General features: G+C 38.3%; 1 protein-coding gene across 1 annotated transcript in view; it reads right to left on the reverse strand.

The window, feature by feature from the left end:
- LOC143347101 (uncharacterized) overlaps positions 1 to 24,675 on the reverse strand; it is a 36,325-nt gene that overhangs the window by 4,761 nt on the left and 6,889 nt on the right. The window contains exons 3-6 of the mRNA XM_076776008.1: positions 24,187 to 24,290; positions 21,881 to 22,057; positions 21,332 to 21,514; positions 20,481 to 20,663 (exon numbers count right to left, since the gene is read on the reverse strand). Coding sequence (XP_076632123.1) covers positions 20,481 to 20,663; positions 21,332 to 21,514; positions 21,881 to 22,057; positions 24,187 to 24,290 — 647 coding nt within the window. The remainder of the gene's footprint in view (positions 1 to 20,480; positions 20,664 to 21,331; positions 21,515 to 21,880; positions 22,058 to 24,186; positions 24,291 to 24,675) is intronic.

A 24,675-nucleotide genomic window follows, 5' to 3' on the forward strand; every position in this document is an offset into this window, starting at 1 on the left:
AGGTAGTTTCTTCCCTTTGGCGAGCGGCAATTACGCGGGAATAAACTTTTTTTTCGCGCGGTGTTTTATAGCGGCAATTCGCCGAGACGCGGTTTCCACAGACAACACGCCGCGCCCTCGAATTCTAAAACGACTTCTGTTTTTAGTAGAAAGCCGCGCCCTCAAATACTCGACAATAATATTGGAACAAACTTCGAACGAGAGTGGAGGTTATAAAAGACGTTTACGATCGAATAGATCGGTAGTCCTGCTACCCTGGGAACTCCACTGTCTTATGAACTTTTCGTTCGAAGGATTAACGTTCGCGCCAAGATTAATGTTTCCCGCGCAAATAGATCCGTGAGAAGGCAAATGGCGCGTGTCGATTCGACGAGAAAATTAACGCGCAAGAAAACGGGAATCGCGAATGTAACTTTTTTTTTAAGTTAACTTAGCTTATTAAAATTTATTTTGTTTAACATTTCAACTTGAAAATTAATTGATTTAGTTCCACTGTTAAAAGTTCTGTCATCCATATGACATGGCAGTCAAAGTGTTAATAATAGATCCAAAATATGTTGATATTTCTGCTCGTCAAAGTTTAAATTTGCAACAAAGTAATAAGAATTGGACCAATGTATTTACATTACGATATGGGGCCGAGTCTTAACACTCTTCAAATAGTGGATCAAGTTATTTGTAATTGACACGAAGTTCTTCGAATATTTTTAATTTTCTTGCGTTAATTTTGTTGATACATAAATCCATCAATTAGTCACCTTTCAGATGAGCGTAATTGAGAATGGAGCCAGATAAACATAGAATAATATGGCACACTTCTGTTAGAGAAGACTTGCTGATACACTGGTATAGCTAGTCGTTCGTCCTCATTGCAAAAAGCCATAAACGGAATGCAGCATATCCGCATACTCCTCATTGGAAAAGAATCGTGTAAGCATTTTAATTCAAGGCTGTACAATGTACAGTAGTTATCCATGTTAAGACAAATAGATTATTCAAGGTTTCAAATTGCAGGTAAAATTTGAAAATAAAAAAAATAACACGATCATTTGCAATGCATTTAAAGCTTAATATATCACAGTTCCGAAAAATGAATTTTAAAATTCATTACAGTATTTGCAGGAATTCAAATCCAAACTTCATATTATACCACACGCGTTACCAACCATAATTATCAAAACCTTGTATTTGTAATTATCAGTAAAGTTTCGAAACATTTTTATCGTAGTTTCTGTATTACTTTCTTCTTAGTAAATTTTCATTCCGCTTAAAAGATATTCATGTAGTAGGGAATTAATCGCTACTAGACACTTCGTTAATAAATGAAACGTATATTGTTGGAGTTTATCCAAAGAGACACTTCATTAATATTAATTACGTATAATATTGAACACTCATTAACCATGACAAATCTGTTAATAATAATTAAGTAGTAGATTTATTAGTATTATCGAATAGTACGATTATTAAAGCACCGTATAAATTTTTAAACAGAATATTATACGAATATTACTAACAATTATCGTTATCGTTCGAGGAAAATTCCTTCTAACTCCGACTGATGTATTTCTATCACAAATGCACAGGACACGTATGTACTTTCTTCGTCTTTTGCTCGTTATATTGTTGGAGAGAATAAATTCTGTGCATTATATATACTATCGTTCACATATCAGCGCAACAACACGTCCTTATCAGAGGCAAGAACGAAAATATATGTAATTTCATCGTGAAATAATACAGTTAAAAATACTTAAAAAATTATTTGCAGTGTACTTTTTGCAAAGATATCACTGTATTATATAACATTATTGCTCAAAATAATTTTAGAAATCGCGTGTTCAAATAAAATAACGGATACCCTGAAAATTGGCTATAAAATTCCTATCAAATACAGGGTGTTCGGCCACCCCTGGGAAAAATTTTAATAAGACGAAAATCAAGAATACCAATTTGTTGATGGAGGCTTTGTTAAAAAGTTATTAACGTTTAAAGTTTCGCCCGTACTGAATTTTTTTCTCGAAAATGCGCAAGATTTCGGGGCTATGTCTATTCACCAAAAATTATTATAATTTACCCTCGCAACCGAAAATAATTTTTCTAGAACGATTTGAAATTTTTTCAAATTCCTCCATCAACAAATTGGTATTTTTGATTTTCGTCTTATTTTGGCCTCTAGAACCCCCATCAAAATTTTTCCCAGGGGTAGCCGAACACTCTGTATATTCTTTTAAAAATTAAACAATATACGTTTGAAAAAATAATAAAGGTACAATTTTAGTTTCCCTTTTCTATTTCAAAATCGTATAGAAACTTGTAGCGAACAAGGAAATCGAATGTAAAATAGTCGATAGAAGATTTGGCAAACTCCGAACGTTTGATTTCTTCTCTAGATATCGAGTAAACTCATTATAAACTTTGACAAATGTACTTTGTTACTACTGAGCAGCCTTCGCCCAGAAATAGATTTTTAATCGCGCTCGTTTTCCAGCGTTCAAATGGAAATTCCATTTCAAAGAAACGGAGATGCAAAGTACGCTGCCCGTGATTCAAAGAAATTCAGTTTATTGAACCATTACGTGACTGTGAACTCCACCAAGTTCCGCGACGTCTAATGATTTAGTCTCGTGGAAACATAACGCGATCAAGGGTTCGAAGTCCACTCGAACGACTCTGCCACATGGTCGCGATTAGCGGAGAAAAATGTGAAAAGATACATAAAGCTGCGAAAAGAGTTAATTCCATATACTTTGATCGTGTTCTTTTGGCTCTTCTTCCGTCGTGAATGAAAAAAAATGGTACCGCGATGCTACAGAAAACATCTAATAATTACTTGTTTAGAAACATTTCTCTTACGAGGATCTCAAATCAAACATCTTAAATTATTCTTAATTTCAAGCTGTCGATTCGTCTTTATCCCAGCTAATTTGTCGACGGTCCAACATCAACGCTTCATTTAATAGCGATCGACCCAGTTGCAGGAATATTCTTTTACTCTACCTCTATCGATCGCGCTATTCTCATCGTGTTTATCTATAGTTAATCGAAACATCGTATTCTTTTATCTTAATTTAATGATTGCGTCCGCGCCGTTGAGATTTATGCCAACAAACATAAACGTTGTTCTCTACATACGAGTTTTCAATAGTGAATCATCCCTATGGTACAATGGACTTTAAACATATTTTCGATTACACGACCGTATTATATTAATCATAACTACATTATATTAATCACGATCGACATATTAAGTTGCACCACCGAACGTTACGATGTTCTGTGAATATAATTTTACCTAAATGTACGTAAATATATTTAATTTCAATTTAAAACGTTTCATTTGCTCTTATACCAGCTACGCGCGGCAATGTTCGGATAACTGCACGTCATTTTCGATTGGATAAGTGAACGGTTGCCATCCCCACTACTGAGAGTTCAACGTCGAGCGGATGGTGTAGTGTAACCTGATCTGGACTCGAGTATCGGTGAGAGAATACATAACTTATTATTTTATTTCTGTATTCTTATTTCTATTTATTTCTTCGTATATTATTTCTATATAGGTATTATGCAATATCTCGATTTATAAAAATATTGTACGCCGACCAAATTGATGTGCATAATTTATTCAAACTATTAGCATTCGTTATTTAAAAGACAAACTTTGCAAAAGTTAGTAAATAAAAGTTGTTTGAATAATCATAAACGATACTATAAATATGTGGATGTCCGAATAGAGATTTTTCAACAAAATTTTCAAATTTTTCTAAACAAATTATTTCCGGTTGCAGGGGTCAATTAAAATCATTTTTGGTAAACAAAGTAGAACTATTACGAAATTTCATCTTATGAATAAAATAGATAAAAGAAAGAAATAGTCTCGATCGCGTGAGAATCGAACGATCCGTTATCGCTGCTGAATGTAGGAAGATATTGACGAGGCATACTGATCTGACACGGGTCATCGAGTATCACTGCCCCATTCTATAATTTATCATTTTCCAATTCGTGATGGAAGCACGCGAAAAATAAGAAACACTTCAATTCTTTAAATAAACGGTGCATTGTATCGACGTACAGTAGAGTTCCATAAATGTTATGGATTATACTTTACACGAACAAAAAAGTCACAGCCGTATGCATCCAGCAGTGAACAATAAAGCGTAGGAATTTTATATATTTTATTTGTTAGGTAGTTGCTGAAAAAAGAAATTTCTTTAGTCCTACTATATTAGAAGTCATAAATGACCTTAGTAGTCCTAAATAACCCTCTATTATAGATCTTTGAAATCGTTTACATAGACTTTTTGAAAAATGGACATTTTTGTCCAGGTCTAAAAATAGCGGAAACTCTTCAGACGGATAGAGTTTCTTCTCCACCCTGTATATGTATTAATAGATCGATTATTTGTGTCACGTTGTGTATCAAAGTTTCGAGCGGAAATCTTCGAAAAAATGAACATGTACTTTACGAGAAAAGATTGTTCAGGAAGTAAAGCACATTATGTTGCTAAAAGATTTTAAATATCTCCTTAAAAGTCTGTTTAAAAAAAAAGTCCAAAAAGAAGCCATTTGGAGTAATGTTACAAATAGAGCAATTCATCTAATGGGTTATATACCGAGTGGTAACAATAGTAAAAACAATCACACGAAGAAATCAGCAAAAATTTCAATAGCACTCCAATAAGTTCTTTCATGGTTTTTTCCCCATCTTTCGCGCGAACTTGCGGAAAACTATTCGATGGAACGCTCATCACAGAGTCTTTGTTCAAGCACTGGTCGCGTGCTAATATCCTTTTTCTTCGAACGGTTGTTTGGCAAGCTACGTCATGGTCGATGGATTCTCGTGTTTTTAACTTAACAACAAGAGAGATACAACCGCTGTTGTTAAATTTAGCGTACCGTACTCTGGAATTGTTTTGATGGTATCGTGATAAAAACAGACGACGACCTCGAATGAATTCTTATCTCGTATATGGTAGAAGAACCATGGTAAATATTTGGGATCTTATGTTACCTACGAGACGTTTTGCGTGAATTGGAACTACTCGTCGACTAGATTTCTCGAGGCACTTCGACGGACTGAAACAAGCATGTTTCGAGTACGTTCGCGAAGGGTCCTTTTGGTCATCGTTCAATCAACTCCAATTGTCGGTAACCCTCTAATCTAGTTAATCCTTGAATGACCGACCAGTCGAGATGCCACTTGCAGGGCTGAATGTTCCCTCGAGTGTGATGCAGAATCGTTTCAAGAAACGGATCAACCGTGTCGAGCCACGGTTACGCGTCGAAGACTGATCAAAAGCCACTCTCGAACGAATCAAAAGATAGACTCGAAGTTTTGAGATAGACTGACATATTTTAGAAGTACTATTCGCTTTAACCCTTTGCCTGTCAGCGTTTGCATTCAGATTATCCTCTGACGAGGGGTCAGTATTGATTCATGAAGATTTCAATGATAGCTTTGCAAACTTAAAACAAGTGTAAAATTTCAAAATCATGTGTAACCAGATATACACGAATAGTAGTGTATTAATGAATCTTTTTAATTGTTAAAAAGTAACATGTTATAATACGATCATAGGGTGTTCCAGGGGCGACTCTGTATAAAAACATAAATCGAAGATAAAGAATTTTTTTCTTTGGAGCTTCGTTTTCTAGGTAATTGAACAATTTCTCGACCATGCATGCGATTGAATGCTAGTTGCTTTAGCGTGTCTGTCCAGCACCCGCCGTTTCTACTTGTGCCAAAGTCCAAGTCGTACTCTAACGCACGCATGCATAATGAAATTTCAAAGTCGATTGTCTAATGTTGTTTGACAAAGGATTACAGCCCAGATGAAAACAGACTAATCGGAATGTAGTGCATAAATGTAGATTGTCAACGGTAAAGAAGCAAGTACTATTTACGAGTAACAGAGTCAGTAACAGTATAAATGATTACTGTTGTAATGCAGTCGTGGAAGATAGAAGCACAGAAGCAGTAATAAAAATAACTGAGAACGAAGAGCCATCGCGGACGACGAGTTTAAACCTTTGTGCACAGAAATTCTTTAACCTAGTTTCTTACTTTCTATCTCGTAAAATAAAAATTAAAATTGGATTCTACGATTCGTATCGCGTACGTTCGTGCAACGTATGAAAATCGTGATCTCGCGATTACGTTGTTTCCTGTTTATCATACAAATAGCTTCGACGATTACTATTACAGTCGTTACTGCTTAACAATGAAAATTACGATGTATTTCTATTTACGATGTAAATAGAACTCCAATTGGATATTGTTATACTATATAGGGTGTTCGGCCACCCTTGGAAAAAATTTTAATGATGGATTCTACAGGCCAAAATAAGATGAAAATCAAGAATACCAATTTGTTGATGGAGGCTTCGTTAAAAAGTTATTAACAATTAAATACAAAAATTTCAAATCGTTCAGGAAAAATTATTTTCGGTTGCGGGGCTCAATTACAATCATTTTTGGTGAATAGACATACCCCCGAATTCCTACCCACTTTCTAGAAAAAAATTCGAGAAGGTGCCTAAATTTTTCAACGAAAAAAAAAATTTTTAATTAATTCTAAAAAAATTATTTTCGGTTGTGGGGGTCAATTAGAATCATTTTTGGTGAGTAGACATAACCCCGAAAACTTGCGCATTTTCGAGAAAAAAATTCAGTACGGACGGAACTTTAAACGTTAATAACTGTTTAACAAAGCCTTCATCAACAAATTGGTATTCTTGATTTTCGTCTTATTTTGGCCTCTAGAATCCCCCATTAAAATTTTTCCCAGGGATGGCCGAACACCCTGTATATAATAATATACTGAAAATTTACTACTTCTAATACAGTAATGTTTGGTTGTAAGTTTGACAAAATAAACTTATAATAAGGACGAATGAAAACTAAATTGTATGCTCGAAGCGATGAAATGTGACGCACACATCTAAAAAAAGATAAAGATTGAATCGAGATCCATGTTTATCTCCTTAACAGTTGGTAATCATTTGATAACAGATGTATAACAAAAGGCTCGATATTTGACGTATCTTTCGACTACGATCCATAGACTTGTTACATTTTCTACACGGTGGGAATTGAACATAATCCAGGAACAGTACATTGACATTGAAGATGCAACAAAGGAACAGTTGTTTGGATGGTAAGGGTAATTACGTTGCAAATGTTCTTCGCGTATCATCGTTCGAAAGGCGGCAAAAAGAAACCAACGATCGTTTAACGCAATATAACGCAATAAGGATCGTTCGCAAGAATAGACGCGTTTATGGTCGGGAAAAAGGAGCACCAAATTGCGTCACGTAATTCTTCGCGCGGAACCTAATTTTAGAGCGCCAACCAGTCGTCAAAAAGTAACAGCGGAAAATATTGCTCGATCAAAAGGAGAACGGGAGGAAAATCTTTATCGAGATCGTGCAGAACTCTCTGTACGTTGCATCAGTCACATAAACCGCGTGTCGAGAGAGAAAGAGTTCGACGAAAAGTACAAGGTCGATCGCCTGCTCGAGAGATCGATGAATTGTTGATAAAAATTCGATAGGAAAATTTTACGCGAGCTATGCCAAAACGAGAAAACATTGCTTCCTCGAACGAGTGGTGTTTCGTTCGCGTTAGAAACGAAATTGCGGTTTTGAATTCTGCCTGAACGACTTTGTTACGAGTCAGTGAAATTTTATAATACAAGAGCAAGCGAATTTCTGCACGCGTGCAACGTCCGCTGAAAACTATTATGATCGATGATGTTCTATACCAGGTCTCGACAAATATAAGATTTTTCGTTCTAAAATTGCTTTGGAAGCGTTGAATATATGAGTGGGAATGTTTATGAACAATGTATCGATTGTGTAATGTTCGCGAGTTTACGTTTCGACCGGATGCGAAACACAGAATATAGCCACGTGATTCTACATACATACGTAACGTACATGGTGATATGTATGTTACACGAAGTTATAAATAATTTGATTAATACGACCGCTGCATGGACTCTTCTAAAACGTGACGATGTTGAGCTTGAAAGTAAAATTCGAAACGATTCGCGAAGTCTTGAAAATAACAAGTTCAACGATCCGAAGTAGTGCTCGATTCTGTTTTAATTTTGAGGTATTTTGGAAAGAAGGTCCTAGCGAAGTATCTTCAGAATATTTATATTTTTGAAACGATATTTGGAAATTCCTAGAAATAGTCATAAATGTGGTGGTGCATAAAAGAATTTCACTTTCGTATAGATTGATATAAAATAGATTAAAATATTCAATCTTCCAGTTCAGGAACAAGAAAAGGTGATCTAAATAGATTGTAATGAGATGCAGATTATACGCTCACGTGAAGCGTGATGAGTAATGGATTATATTTACTTCTAAATGATAATTTTCTCTCCATTTATCATAAAAAATGAATAATTTACAGACGGTAGTTTACGGTATTTAATCGATCAATTAGTCGACGAAAAAACAGAATTACCTATATGAAAGATAAAGCAAAACGTTGAATTATCAAATTTTTGTCACTTATCGCAAATACAGATATCGTAAGCGTTATTCAATGATAATTTCTTGCTTAACATTTCCATAACCAAAATGTGAAAGTATTATAGAATAACAACGTTCTACTCAACGAACAAGGAACAAATTCATTGGCTAAGTCACTGACAACGATAACGGAGTATCGATATCAAATTCCTTAAAAAATGAAGGTTACATATTATTTCTCAAAACTCAATATTTTTGATAACGTGCAAGAGACTAAATTCACCGACCTTTAAGACGAAACAAAAATTAGTAAAAGCAATTTAAAAAATTTCAATTTTCCAAATGAATAATCGAGCGAGAAAATTACCCGTACGACGCAATTTTAGATTCAACGTTGAGAATCCTTAGGACACTCACTTATCAGGTTCTTGAAGGTGTCTGCGAATATGCGTATCATGGTGAAGAGTAGGCAAGAAGCTCTTTCCCTCGATCCTCCCTTGCATCAAATTCGTCTGTGGCCGCGTGCTGTCAGCTGCTACACGCCACCATAACGCGTTCCTGCACGACACTTGTGGTTAAACGCGCAGCTCCTGCTTGTTCCTCGAACTATACTACTATAGCATCAGTGGGCCCGCGTTCAAACGACTCGCTGAGTCTCTCCCCAAAGCCTCTCCTCTCTCCCGTTTCTCGTTCCTCGTATTTCTTTCCTCGTTTCACGCGATCCCTGCGTTCATCTTTCTCGTCTTGTCAAAACCGTGCTCCGCGATCCACAATGCATCGCCACTGTCCTTACTACGTCGATGTTCCGCGAGAATCTACGGAAACCGGAAACCGGAAACAAATACCGTACAACGATCGACAGTCGTCGTAGAGTCGATGTCAAAGATCGATTCCCTCGGATCGGTCGCTCGAAAACAAAGATTTCGCAGACTCGGGGGATAAAATTTGACTTTTCGAACAAATTAATCGTTTTAACGACCCCAGTCTTATACTGTTCGATACCGAAACAACGATGAAGTCTTGAATTAAAACTGTGGCGAAAGTTCAGCTTCGATCGATTCCTATAGTAAGAGGATCTTCCGGAAGTTTAAAGGCAACGCGAGTAACGTCGCTGAAGAAACTCGCGGCTGTTGCTCGTCGTAGCTCGATAAGCGGCTCTAGAAGACGAGTAGAGCAGAGGAAACAAACTGAGCAAAATCGTCGCTGTTTCATCGGCTTTATTATCGGCGAACGCGTGGCGGAACGACGCCTCTGACCGTTTGCAACGGGACGACGATACCCTTTGACCCCGGCAAAACACGAGCGAAAAAAAGGGCGCGTTAAAAACGAAAAGAGTCAGCATTAAATTCTAACCGTTATCTCTTATCGCTGTTCGTCCGGTGCATCTCTCTGTATCGAGCCCCCACCATTTTGACTTCGAGCGGCTTTAACGCGCGCGGATTACTCGATAGAATCCTCGTCGATATCGTTACAAATCGATTACGATATTTCTTCGAGCAACGAAACGAGTATCTTTTTATTTGGCCCGAAATCTTCTGATTGGGTATATTTCGAGAGGCTTGTTTATGTCTCTTGACCCATTAATCGTATTATCGTTTACTTTATTCGAGATTGATATTCATTTTCCACATACTACATTGAAAAATACTGTATGATACGGGTAAAATAAGAAATAATAGTAACTTTTGTAATAAAAAAATCACAGTAAGCAGTCGTTTTGCATTGCACGATTCTGATATTCGTTTAAATTTTTGAATGAATTATTACGTGTACGTGAGGCTATGTAGTCTAAAAATAATTAAACATGAAGTATTCATTGTGTATTAAACTCAGACTTTCATTAAACTTTCACAACAATTTAATGGATCGTATAATTTCATGGCTAGTGTTGTATATTGTAACAGTTTAATAAGGACTGAATCAAAATTTAGAGTTTCGAATAAACTTAGTTTTATTAAAATACTTCAAAAATTCTATCCATTTTTCATGAACTTTTCAACCAAAGAAGTTGGTTTAGAAGAAAGAGCAAAAATTACTTAATTAAAATGTGTTGTTAAAATAGATCGGTATGTGATCGACGTATCGTCATGACATGCAGTTGTGCAGGGCATTATGGACAACGAAGACGACCCTGAGTTAACAACGCCACATGGCCTATCCTTATCCCCCCTTCCTTGAATTTATTCGTTCGACGTTCTTTGTAGAAGAATTGCTTTCAAGAATGGCTCTTGCTACCGAACGAAATCCGATTAAACTGGTTCGAAGTCGAACAATCTGAATATTTTCCTACTTTAAAAATGGAGCAGCTGGCTCTATAATTAGTGTCAATACGTCGAATGAAATTTTCAACCGACGATAATTTTAAACGCGTTTTCGCGGAACATGTGCTTCGAAGATGACCTTGTTGCTCGAGAAAATGCGTTGCGTCAAACTGAAGCTCGTCGAAGAATTTAAAGAGGAGCAAAGACAGAGACAAAGAAGAGGCAAAAGAGAGAGACGAGTCGACGCGCAGAACAGCTGTTTACTTCGATATGTACAGTTATTTTCCGTACACCCACTGTGCATTTTGTATCGGATTTATTTGTAGGAACATTTTCTCTTGACCTCAACAAAATTTTTAATACCTGGTCGATGTTGATTTCCGTCGATCTGACCGAAGCTGCCTTATTTTACGTTTTTCTCTTTTAATCTCCGGTCACGCGTTCTTCCCCGATTTTATCATCTAATTCCGCCTCGAGTCGCTCTTAAGTTGATCAAACGAACAAAGGGTACGTTGTTTCCTTTGTTCGGGAACTGAAAGCATAAAATGCGATCACGATGCCCTCGTAAATCGCGTCCACAGTTCCCGACGCCTTTCTCTAAATTATTTCGGCGCTGTGCAGGTTGAAATACAAGGACCGATATTCGAATCGAGCACCGTCCACTCTTAATTTACTCTCGACGGTCTCTTTCTGGGCTCGCTGGGCGAATTATTCGAAAAAGTGCGCCGTTAAAAATACCGTCTCCTCGATCCGATCGAACCAGTTTTGCGTCCGTTTTAACTTCGATCGTTCGCGACTCGATGGGCCATCGCTCGTCAAAAACTTAGCCTTCAGCACCGTATAAGCGTCCAATCAACGGTCTGCTTCTATTTCGATACCCACGTAGTACAACCGATATTACGTCCTGTTCGTAAAATGTTCGAAAACGAGCCAATTGTAGTTTTCCAAACGAACAAATTAGTTTCTTAGCTTTGGGTCTCGTTGTAAACGATTTCACGTACTCTGCTTAAATTTCGGCCCCCTTTTGCGGGTCGAAGCGACCCGGTCGGATCAAATTCGTGCCCTCGACGAGATTTTTCTCGGCGGCAGGCTGACCAACTCCATCGAAGCGAAACGTAACTCGTTCAGCACGGACCGTGTTCAGAGTACCTCCGCACGGTTCCCGTCTCTTCCCCTCGAATCCGGGAAGACCTGAACGGCTTTATCACCGAGAGAACAAAGATCACGAGTCCTCGATCTCGGAACGGTACATTATCCCAACAAAGGCGTGTCCCTTTTACGCACCAAGCGAGCCAACTCGATATCGAACCGAAGCCAGGCTTCGAAGAGCTGCGGAGACCGCTGGGTCTCGCTGACTTATTCCATAGACTTTCCGTGGAGTCGTGCGTCACACTCCGTCGTCCAGAAACACGACGGTCTGGCGTCCAGGTTCGTTTCCCTCGGAACCGGGCGTCCGGAGCCTCTGTTTCTCTTCTCCTCACGATATCGCGCGTGCGTCGTGGAGCGTAATCGCGAGGCGTGCGTACGTGAACGTGAAAGACGGTGACACGAGCTCTCCATTGATAAAAAGCTGAGGCGATAAGACGGTAACAGTCGCGTGGTCCCACTATCAGAAACGCCGACGACGACTGGAGGAACCTTCCCTACCTCGGTTGCCGTCGACCAACGCTCGGGAAACCTCCGTGGTGAGGGCAGAGCGACAGAGACGGACAAGAAATCGCACGCTGGTGGGGGAATAAACAGGGGCAACGCATGCCCCACCAGGCGCCCCTGTCCTCCCACGCGGCTATTTTCCAGGATGAAAACAAGGTGTCCTCTATCGATTCGATGTGCACTTCTCCGGTGTCTGACGTTCGTTTCGATTTTTATCTTTCGTTTTTTGGTTCGAGGGAACCCCAACATTACGGTTCTCTTATTAGCTATTTATTCACAGTGCGCAACAAAAATGAGCGCACAGTTTCTTGATGAAAAATCGCTCGAAGTTAAATATCGAATTTTGTTTAATAACATTTTTATAAGAAACAAAAATAAGTAGACATTTCGTGTCGTCGAGGGCTCTATGGATCGAAACAAAGATATCAGAAGTAGAAGTTAAACGCAGAAATCATTACTATTATTGAGTATTATTTTGCGTAGGGCCTACCAGCTTCTTAACGCGGCCCTGAACATTGTATGTCACAATTCCTTTTTTTATCTATTTTTAACTCTCAGTCCTTGGTTTTTTTTTGTAACCCATCATCAACACAAATAATTTTTCCGATTTGTATCTTGAAGTATAAAAAAAACATTTCTGATTCTGATGTTTCGATGCTTAAGAAGACAATATTTCGTCACAAACTGTTCTAACCTGTTATAAATACATTTATTTTGAAAAAGTGTACATCATATATGAAACACAGTAGCTTGTCACTGAATCTTTGCCTCTTGACATTCTTTACCACTTTGCACATTCGTCGAGAGAGTTATTTCCAACTTGTTAATGAATGGTCGATGAAATTATTCTGTGCTAGGCTACTATAAAATATTTCACGGCTACATAAATTATTTTAATTTATGTTTATTACTATTTTATATTCATTTAGTACCTCGAAACAAATTATTATTTCCTGATAGCATAAAAAAAGGAAATAAAAACTATCTACGAAAACAGACTATTCATGTATTCTACTCTATTCTACACACCGAAATTGATCTTCGTCGTTTACAAGCCTCAGCATGTGCAATACCGACGTTATTATTATTATATAATTATCAAATATACCCCAGTAAAATTGTTATTTTTCGAACGTTAATCCGACAAAACGACGGATTCATCGTTACTGTTCAAATAGGAAAGGATAGCATTATGTACTTGGTACCAAAAAGTATGCGTACACAGGTTTAGCAGGTTTTCTTCGTTCGATCGCACGTTTTCAAAGTTCAACTTGATCGCAGCAGCTGTTCGAACATGTGCAACCGTATCGTTGTTTTATTCTGACGACTCTAAAATTATCTCTCGCGCGGAAGGGGACGGGAGTGGTGGGGAAAACGGTACGCGACCAGCCTCCCCTTCATCTTGTCCACCCTCCCCTCTCGCGCCCCCACCCTCTCTGCCACAGGACGTAAACGGGTTCCCTCGTTCCTTTCTCCCACGTTTCTCGCTCGCAAACTGCGCACTCTAGCCCGAAACTGCGCGTCCTCTGAATTATGCATTCATTTGGAATGCATGCGGATGCAATGTGTGTCAGTGCTGCTGCAAGCTCGAGCAGCTGTTTCGCGGGAAATTTAGAAAGTCCGCTCGTTCTCTGTGCGAACGATGAAATCCACGGAGCGTCGTTCGCGCGCGAACAACGCGCGATTTCGAATCGAGCCACGAAACTTCGTAGCGATTTCCGAACGCCTCGCGAAGGGGTTGTTTCAAAACAGCAATTTGAATTTTTCTCTGTTCAGCATCTCGAAGTATCTATGTAGCTACCTATATTTTATAAATATAATGTCAGATATACTACTCTTGATTTACCACCGTGCTTAATTAACTCTAAACACATACACGCGTATTCGTACAGCGGTCAATTTTGAAAAATTCTACAAACATTCAAGAATTTCAAATTGATCGTTATACGAATACTTTTTACACCGACTGTACGTGTACAGAATAAAGATCTTTTATTATTATTTACTTATTTACGTACACACTGCTTGCAAATGTTTTAAATGCAGGCTTTAAAATTATAATACTGTGCATTGTGTTTCGAAAAACACCGCCTCGCAAATAATTAATTACGTTCACCGCGAATGAAAACAATAGAAACTTTAATTGTTTTCGCATAATGCATTTTGGAGACTGAATATTACAAAGCCGCTCTTCGGTCGACAGCATACCGCAGTCTAATAATAGCACTCGTGGATACAGGTAAATATGAAGCGTACAACGTGATTGAATGTTTGTTTACATTCCACAATCAGTGTAGCGATTACAAGAGCGGTATATCTGTAATAAAAGAAGACACGAAAGTATACGATTAATTCCTTGGAATAAATTATTTTTTATCGTAGTTGACCTTCAGCGACCTTGAACGACCATCGACCACAGGTCATCGTACGCATTTTAAAACGCTTTATTAGAAGGCAAGCAAAAACGTCTGTCCTTTTAAAGACCCATTTTTTTCTCGAGATTGTTAATGTCGCTCAGAATCTTTAAAACCCAATGTCTTGTATAATTTTTAACTGGAAAATTGAAACTCAAAACACGAGTTCACGGTCTAGTCAGTGTATTTCACTTTCAAATCTTTTTTTCTGTCCATTATACTACAAAATATTATTTACAAGCAGGTTTGGGTACATACAAATGATGTACATATACGTAACGATGTTTACTTCTATTCGTATTCATTCGTCGAATATTAAGTGTTTTTGTGATTTGTTTTCGTCGCGTCAGTTATTGAACATGAAATGCTAATATATTCAACATTCACTGATCAGGCAAAAAGGTTATCTGTACGTTATACAGGGTGTTCGGCCACCCCTGGGAAAAATTTTAATAGGAGATTCTACAGGCCAAAATAAGACGAAAATCAAGTGTATCAATTTGTTGATGGAGGTTTCGTTAAAAAGTTATTAACAATTAAATTCGAAAATTTCAAATCATTTTGAAAAAATTATTTTCGGTTGTGGGGGTCAATTACAATCATTTTTGGTGAATAGACATACCCCCGAAATCCTACTCACTTTCTAGAAAAAAATTCGTGAAGGTGTGAAATTTTTCGACGGAAAAAAAAAATTTCAAATCGTTTTGGAAAAATTATTTTCGGTTGCAGGGGTCAATTGCAAGCATTTTTAGTCATTATGCATACCCTTGAAATCCTACGCACTTTCGAGAAAAAAATTCATTACGAGCGGAACTTTAAACGTTAATAACTTTTTAACGAAGCCTTCATCAACAAATTGGTATTCTTGATTTTCGTCTTATTTTGGCCTCTAGAATCCCCTATTAAAATTTTTCCCAGGGGTGGCTGAACACCCTGTATATTCAACGATGAAGCCGAATAGAATTATTTTCTAATTGCACAACTACTGCATACAACATGCAAATACTTGTAAGTATTAAATCGCGAACGAAAACAAAAAGATAATCTTCGTTTTGATCGTCTCTTCGAGACAGATACTTTCTTCGATGCAAAGAAAACATTAATCGTGTACGTAATCATCATCTTCTCGAATCGTTTCTTCCCGTTTCCGGAGTAATTTATCAGTGGTCGCTATAAAAATTTACGTCTCGTGTAAACGGTCGACGATACGTTCGGTTTCTGTGATTAGGTTTTAATAGCGAGTTCCCTCGAGAAAGAAAGGTAATAATCACGGTAGCCAGGCAGGCGGTCCCTGCTTTTCTTGCGTTCGGTGAAAGCTGAAGAGAAAACTTTTCTGGATATTCTCGCGGCAAAACTCCACCGTTCTCCGTGGATTATTAGCGAGATGAATAGAAGGAGCGTACAAAGAACGGAGACACGTCCTCCCCAATCTTCTTTGTTCGAGGCGTGAAAAGCCGCTGAGGATTCGGGCGACGGACAATTTTTTACCGTGCGAGAATTCTTTGCTCGAGCCACGGTCTGCTTCTGTTCGCCATGGTTCTTAACAACAGAAACGAATCGCTGGGACTGCATCGCGACGGAAATCGGTCGATTTTCGCGAGGAAACGGTCGAACCGACGACCTTTGCACGAAGCAACCGACAATGGACTTTGACGAGGCGACATTGGGAACTATCGGACGCAGATTTTAATGAAACATCGCACAAAATGATATCCGACCATAGGTTAGAGTGAAAATAAATAATTAACTTGATTATTTAAGTCGAGGGTGTGATCGAAAGAATGCTTTAATAATTATGATTTATATCAATAAATAAACGGTATTAAGAATTTTATATTTAATTCGTTTAAGTATAATTTGTTTGTTACGTGCTCAAACGATGGGAAGTTTTGTGATATTTCGTCGAGAACGTAGAAAATTATTAAATGAACGTATAAATGGGTGTTGTTCGTATGTAAGTAATGGCGAACGGGACAGTCGGTGAAACGAGGGCAAAAAAGGTCCAAAAAAAAAGACCACTTAACCGAGTTTCAACGCCTCGTCAGCTTGGCTGAAAAATGAATTCATAATTCATGAGAAGTATCGCGTTCCGCGATAGTTGTCGGAAGAAAGAAGACATTAAGAGGCGTTAATTAATTCAAGAATTTGCTCGAATGAGAAGGTTCGAGAAGAAGATCACCTCGCTGACCCGCGTCGATCACTCTCGATTGATTTATGCAAGAGCACGCGTGGTTTATCGATGGAAAAATTAGACGCGTATCGAGGAAAGAAAAATGACTGATAAGACCGTAAACTCTCGATGATTAATTGTGTTCACGCGTGTTGCATCTTCTGTTAGGACATAGACAGATCAACGAGAAATAATTATTAACAATGGAACGGTTAGCATCGTTTCAATAATGTTTTACTTATTATCAAAAATATAAAACTTTGTCTCGTATGATAATTCTTTTTATTTCGACGAAATTCATCCTAGCAGTCTCTGTAACTTTAAATTAGAAATTTGAGTCCGCCGTTTTGGTGGTTTTCCTTGCACTGGTGTTAAATATAACGCACGACGCGTGAGGTGCAATGTCTCTGTTAAATTTGCCGAGCACGGCAGGGTAAATTTTAATCACGAGCAACGAACAGAAATTTTAAATTCATTTGCGAAGTAACTTCCGTTTACGTTCCACTCGTGAATTAAAATCCATTAACACAAACGAATCTAAAATTTTCACATGTTATTCATGAAGAAAATTTGCTCGATCCTATCCGTAAAGTAGACGTATGCAACGTATGGAATGTTATAGTAATCCTTTATGGGCGTACCGGATTATCCAATCGTTGTTGAATTTATTTTTTGTGTAGATATGATTGATATTACAGAAGACTTAAAATTTAGTTAAAATTTCACACATTATTTGTAGGATTAAATAAACGAAAAATATTAATCGATTCTAAAATACCTAATATTAGCGTGTCTTATTTAGTCTCTTAATATTTAAAAGATTCATCAACGAAATTATCCGTGAACAGAAAATAAGTATTATTTCTTGACGATCAAAAAATATGGAAGCAAATACCGTCTAAACCCGACTACCTACAATATGATTTTATCAGGTTCGAACACTGCTGTAACAATAACTTGATATCTTCGAGTTTATGTAACGTTGAACAATTTTTCCATACGAACTAAATGATATGTTATCTTAACAATTTCAAGCAAAATTCACGAGTTTTGTGCCTCCAGTCTTCGTATAAAAATGTTCAACGAATTAAAAAATTCGATTATTCACTTAGACCGTCGATGATTTGGCATCCTCATTGTCAAATATATTAATATGCTCGATTTCAAACGACACGAATTCTTACTGAATTATTAATATTAGTTCAATTTTAATGCATCACTTTCTCGAATCGGAAACTTTCTTCCTTATTTGTTAATACCTATCGTGAGGATCTAGATATTTTCTGTGGTTCTTTAACATAATTCCATACTGATATACAACAAACGATCAATACTACCAACGTATCAGCACGTTAAGATTCTAATTCAACCAGTGTACAGTTCACACATTGAATCACGTACTTCGACCATAGGCGTATTTTTTCAATCAGAGATAATTCAACAGCATAGACAGCGATCGTCGGTTCAATAAACCATCGTGCACAACAACTGACAAAAACAGTAGACCAGTTCGTCCAATACACTATATCGTGTACTTATTCAGGCAATGAAAGAAATATTGCATATGCACGAATAGAGAAAAGAAGCAACATAGTAGAGGAATGCAATTTCACAGTTCATCGTGCATGAAATTACTCTTTCTTTTATCGTCTATCTGTACATCGAGCTCCTATTCCGATACATTTAAAGGGCACTTTTACAATAAATAATAATAACGTAATTCATATTGACAGAATTACCTGGCGGTTATCGTGTAGCTGTACAGGGCTGTACTTTCTTGGAGACGTTTCACGGATATTTAACGGAGCACCCGATATCACTCGATTATCTAATCGACACCCGCGCGCAGTAAATTTGATAAATTATCGCCGACGAAACGAACCGTACGATAAAATTTGTCCGCGCTCAACAAATTTCTTTACCAACGATTTTTGTCGCCCGGACACGTGGCGTCGAGACGGCTGGCGTCGTTACGTGCGCGACGCTGCCGATGTATGGTGCCTTCACGAATACTTCGCCGCCCCGAGATTCTTTCCCTCCGTCTTTTTCTTTCATCCTGTCCCCCTAGCCCCTCCAGTTCAGCCAACATCCCACCATTTAACCGCGATATCCCCCACCATCGATTTTCCCCTTACGAAGACGATGGGCAGCCATGGGTTCCCGGGAGGTCTCCGAGGAACGTACCGATAACTTCGAGCACCACGGGCACCATAAATCTCGCCGATGCACGAGATACGACGCGATAAAGCCACATTTTTTACAGCAAACTCGTTGATTCCAAAAACCCATATCACCGCAAGATAGGCGTCCACTGTTTTTACGGATAAAATGAGACGTAATCGGGAACGCGTACACTCACGGCCAAAAACCACAGGTGTTTAATTTCTTGCAAATAACTCATAAACAAACAAGTAATGGAGCTATTAATAGACGAGAAAAATCAAAACATAGCAAAAGTATTGGAAAATGATTTTTGTTAAAAAAGAAAATATTATTTTAATTATTTGAATAATGACTTTTTTATGAGAATATATTTTTATTATTATGATATATATAGTCAGATCACGATCTCAAAATGTCTATAATTTATGATAATTGAACGGGGAGAAAAATTCAACAAATTTGAAATAGAACAAAATTTACGAAAATAAAATTTAACAGTATCCGCAATTTTGGAAACAGCTGGCAGAAGTCCAAAAGTTATATGTAATTTATTGAGAAATGTGAGGAACTGTGGCTCGAAGAAACTAGTGGAAAAGTACCGTCCTCGTCAGACCATAAAGAACGCGTTACTTTACGCGTAGCATCCGATTCACAACTTGCAATAAGAGAAATTATTTAGAAGGATGATGTCAATGGGAACGTATCAATTGCTCGTTGCTTGTTACAATCGTGTAAGAATTGTAAACGTCCTCTCCGATGTAAAGAAATTTTGACTATTACTTCCAAGATACACGAAAAGAAAAATGATGTAATATGCAGAATTGTTTTATAATTGAAACCTGTTTTTTCTCAGAGAATCTAAAGGATCTGCTCTTATTTTCTTCGTAAATAAATAATAACGATGGTTTGAATTTGCGAATGAAAGGGGTTTCAAATTTCTACCATTTTTCTTTCAATACCATCAATCTTTACACTTTGACACCGACATTTATGGCGCAACGCCGACTGAAACGTCGTGACAATGCAACTTTTACTCTTCGCGATGTCAACTGTCGTGACACTTGCAGTTACTGCAATAAAACTAGTGACTTAATGTCATGCGAACATGCACTTTTAAGATAACAGTACACATGCTTGCGTGATGCGGCCGTTTTTATTAGAGACAGATAAAACTAATAGAACAAAGTTCCACACTTCCTATAACCTCTTTTCATAAATGTTTGCACATGACCATCCCCAAACGCTATTTATAACCGAATGGACTATATCATTAATTTGATTTAAATCCTTTGTAACTAAAAATTATTCGAAAAATGAAATTATTCTTACCTTTGCAACTTGGTATAGCGACGACGCTCTCGTTCCACCTGCCGTTCTTGCACTCGAGTATCCTTATTCTTTCTTTGCTGTCAGGGAACACGGTGCCCAATTTGCATAGAAGCGTCCTTGACGTCAGAGTGCCATTCAATATGTAACTTCCGTTCGGCGTCGAAATATCCGGGCAACCCAAAACTGAAATATTAAAATGTGTGTCACTCAAACGAACGTAAACATTACCAGAAATTCGACGCGACCTACATTACGATACTGACTAAATTGAGGCTCTCGTATGTTTGTGCTCTTTATTAAGTCTATTCTATCACCACAATAATAGTAACACGTGGATTAATTAAGGTCACGTACGTATTTAACAATAATTCACTTAGCCATAGAAAATTTTTCATTTATGTCATCGTTACAAAAAGTTAGAATTCTTGATCGGGGTTTCAACATGGCGGCGGTTCATCGCCATGTTTTGTTCAGTTTCTAACGCAAGTCGCTCGCGTAAAATATATTTTCGAGAGTCCAAAAGTTATGAAAATAAAATGAAAATGAATTTTCTCACCCTGACGTCGAAAATAAATACAAACTGAAGGTTTAGAAGTCGTTTTTTGAGCGAAATAGTCGCCAACGATGGACGAATGCTAGGAACAACGAGATATTAAGTTCCGCGTGTCAAGTCACGCTGGGTGCTCTGAAAATAATCCCGCCAATGTTATTTCCAGACGAATAAAATTCATTGCGCAATCATCGATGTTTGTCAGTGTTGGGTGTCCGTCGATCTTCGACCATGCGTGTACGGATCTCGTTTCTTCGATTTCGAAAAAAGAATCGCTCGTCGCCCCGGAGGTCGGACTGACCTTGATACTGCAAGAAGAATCCTCGAGCCGTGTAAAGGCTCTTCGAGGCGACAAGGTCGAGGGTGATCACGTTCGAATTCGAGACGACTGTGACGCCAGCCGCTGCACCGCAATACTCGAACAGCGTTCTTCCCCTTTCCCGTACCCTGACGATGTCCACGCAGCTTCCGTCCGCTTCCGAGCCTGAAAAACAGTAAAACTTAATAAACATTTTCTCGCTTAATTTATTAGATGCATAGATACCAATATTCTACAACTCCGTTACTCTTAAAAACTTTAAAATACGTTTTCGAATAGTTAGTTTCCAAAATCGTACAAGAAAGTTCTTTAATTTTTTCAATCTCGCAGCCAGTTCGATCTCGACAACGTCTCGAACCAGTCAAGCTTTTAATGGACCCAGAAAATAGGGGATGAAACGCGAAACGATTGTATTTTCACGGAAGCTGTTCGTCTCATGATTTTTAAATCGATTCCCCGGGCCGAATCCACTCGACGTAATTAGACGAGATTACCAGAGGGTAGACTTAGCTCACTCGGATCGATACTCACCCCGTATATCCAGGTCGTGAAAAGTGAGGACGATCCTTTGCTCGGGAGCCGATCTGAAGGTCCAACCACACGTGTTCTCCCCGAGATAGTAAAGCGGATATCCCGGTGACTTTATGAAGCCACCGTCGCCGGGGACCACCTTCAGTTCCTCGTTGCAATATTTTCTGACGGCGGTCTCTGAAACAATCCCCCGAAAGAACGAATTAAAGCGGGAACATCACCCTTCGAAAACGAAAAAAAGACATTACGCCGCGTAACCGTAAATATATACCCGTCGTAGATATCCTCCGGAGAGGAGTCGAAATTATATTTCCACCCCAATGTACGGATGAGTTATCGACGGAGATGAGGGGGGGAAAAAAAAGAAGGGTAAATTATCCTTCTGCACGTGAAAATCCCATTTTCTCCGGTTCGATTCGGCTCGATTCAATTACCGCCCCGCAGCTGTCCCCCTCTCGCCCGCCCAGAGAGGTATTGTTAGTCGGAGAAACGCGAAAGGACGACACCGTCGACGGCATAAGGACGCGGATCAACATCTGCATCCGTTTCGGTCCATTTGTCGATTTCGAGTGTGACTGTGGGCACTATTATGCGGTATCAGGAGTGGGCGAGGGTGTCCTTGCTCCAGTTTTCGGTGGAGGGGCGAATCGACTCGAGAGTAGGAACACCTGGAGGGGGTTGACACCGGTTGTAGGGCGTCGAAGGGGTGGCTCAGCCCTTCCCTCCTTCTCTCCGATGAGAAAGGTGACTCGCTGTTTCTCGATTTTCCTCGATAATGTAACGTTCCCTCTGGGGGGGTGTCTTTGTTGCGCGCGGAATTGAAAAGTCGTCGAGTGATCGAGAATATTACTGTTTCGTCGTTTGCTTTTATAAATGATTATCTTCTGTGATTAAATCATTGATCGAAGAGCGGATGAATTAAAATTTAAATTCAAACGTTTTTAAATTTTAGATTAATTTATTGGAAAATCTGACTCATCAATCTTCTAGAATAAAATGGCGAATATGAATTAACCGATCGTAATCGAAAGCTACAATTTTATTCGAATGATAAATTTGATTTGAACAGTTATTTGGCTACGCATTGAGCTAGATACTTAGTTTAAGCACTGGGGCGTAGAACACCTTTTTCTTCCATCGAATTCACTAGGGTGATACAAACTACCCTTATTTATTACAACCCTACAGTAATTTACGAGCAGGATCAAAAATGCAGCTGGAACGTCAAACGAAATTGAGTGTTTTAAAAATTGTTCGTCAGGCTTTGAAAAAATAAAACCGTTTCTATTTTAATCGAACGCAGAAGGATCGTTCGCGAAGTTAAAAGATCGTTATTCGACGAAAAAGTTTCTCTGTCAACGTTCGTCCTTTTCAGAGGATTCTGAGTTTGCATTCATATCGTAGAAACCTTTTCGCGCCTTTCACGATCCCACCGTATACTCCGATGCATAGAAATCACGGATTAGCGTGTCCTTTAGGAATTTCTTCATTCTGTCGCGCGTAACACGCCGTTCGTTATGCGACAGTGTTCGTTCTCCGGAAGACCTCGCTGCTATTATGACGCGTTAGACCGAATTTCTGATCCCTCGAAATTGCAGAACGGAACTACTCCGAATCACACTTTTTCTTTTGATCTAACGTTTCCAGCATGATATACGACCTATGTTTGTAACGAAATAGGTCAGATGGGGTTGCGGAAAGAGTTCAAAGAAACTTCTTTTCGATTCTAGTAAGTTTCGATGAGAAAAATTCGCCATTCGTTGGAAATATAAGTCCATTTGTATCCATTTTGTATTTCAGTCGATTAGGAAATGTTGATAACTTTACAATCGCCAATAAGTCAATTTATCAGGTGTTATTCTGATAGAAAGTATGTTTTTGGTGGCGACAAATGGACTGTTGCTTTCGTAATTATAGAATTGTAATCCCTTCCTTTTAAGAATAATTTGACAGCGTCAGACATATTATTTTGTTGTTGATACAACACGTGTAGAAAACTGATTTTTCCAACGTTCGCCAATAGCGAACAATTTCACAAGGTAAAAATCGACGAACGTGACACATGCGTCGTTTCGTACGCTCTCCAAGTTCGATGTCGACGAGGTCGTATTTGTTTCCGGCTATCTAGATCGCAGATCATCGATTGAACACGACTGTGAATCGATTTCCTAAACGATTATTTAAAATGTTTCCTGTTTCTTACGTGCTCTCGACTTCTCGTAGGTTAGTTGTATTGTTACACAGAACGAATGTCCAAAGAATTAATTTAATTTATGTACTCGTAAATGATTTGACAAGTTACTTACCGGGTATGCAGGCGTATTTTAATCGCAAAGTAGCTGGTTTCCAGTAAACTGTGCCTGACTGGTCGGTGGTGAAACTGTAGCGACAATGTTTTTGTCCAGAACATCTGAAAAATGAAGAGAAACCTCCTGATGGACCATGGCGAGACTAAATTTAATGCTTTATTTTATTTGTAAAATAACATTATTTTTCCTCGATGGTTGGTTAAGTTCAAGAAATCAAAACAATATTAAAGTCTCGATTACTCGGGGGAAAAACCTTTTAAAATACAATTGAGTTTTTACTCGGAATTCAGTTCAAAAAGAAATAAATAGACGTATTAGTTTAGTAGAACTGATTGCATTCGACTGGTCGTAAACAATGCTCAATATTTTATACACGATCTTTTTGTCTACTCCATAAACATTGTCTTCGAAGAGAGATTCTTCGAAATCCATTGTCTTTAGCAAGTTTGCAATATCGAAGTACTCTGTCAGAGAATTGAACAAAGT

This window comes from Colletes latitarsis, chromosome 10, assembly GCF_051014445.1.
Source record: "Colletes latitarsis isolate SP2378_abdomen chromosome 10, iyColLati1, whole genome shotgun sequence".
Classification (NCBI taxonomy): domain Eukaryota; kingdom Metazoa; phylum Arthropoda; class Insecta; order Hymenoptera; family Colletidae; genus Colletes; species Colletes latitarsis.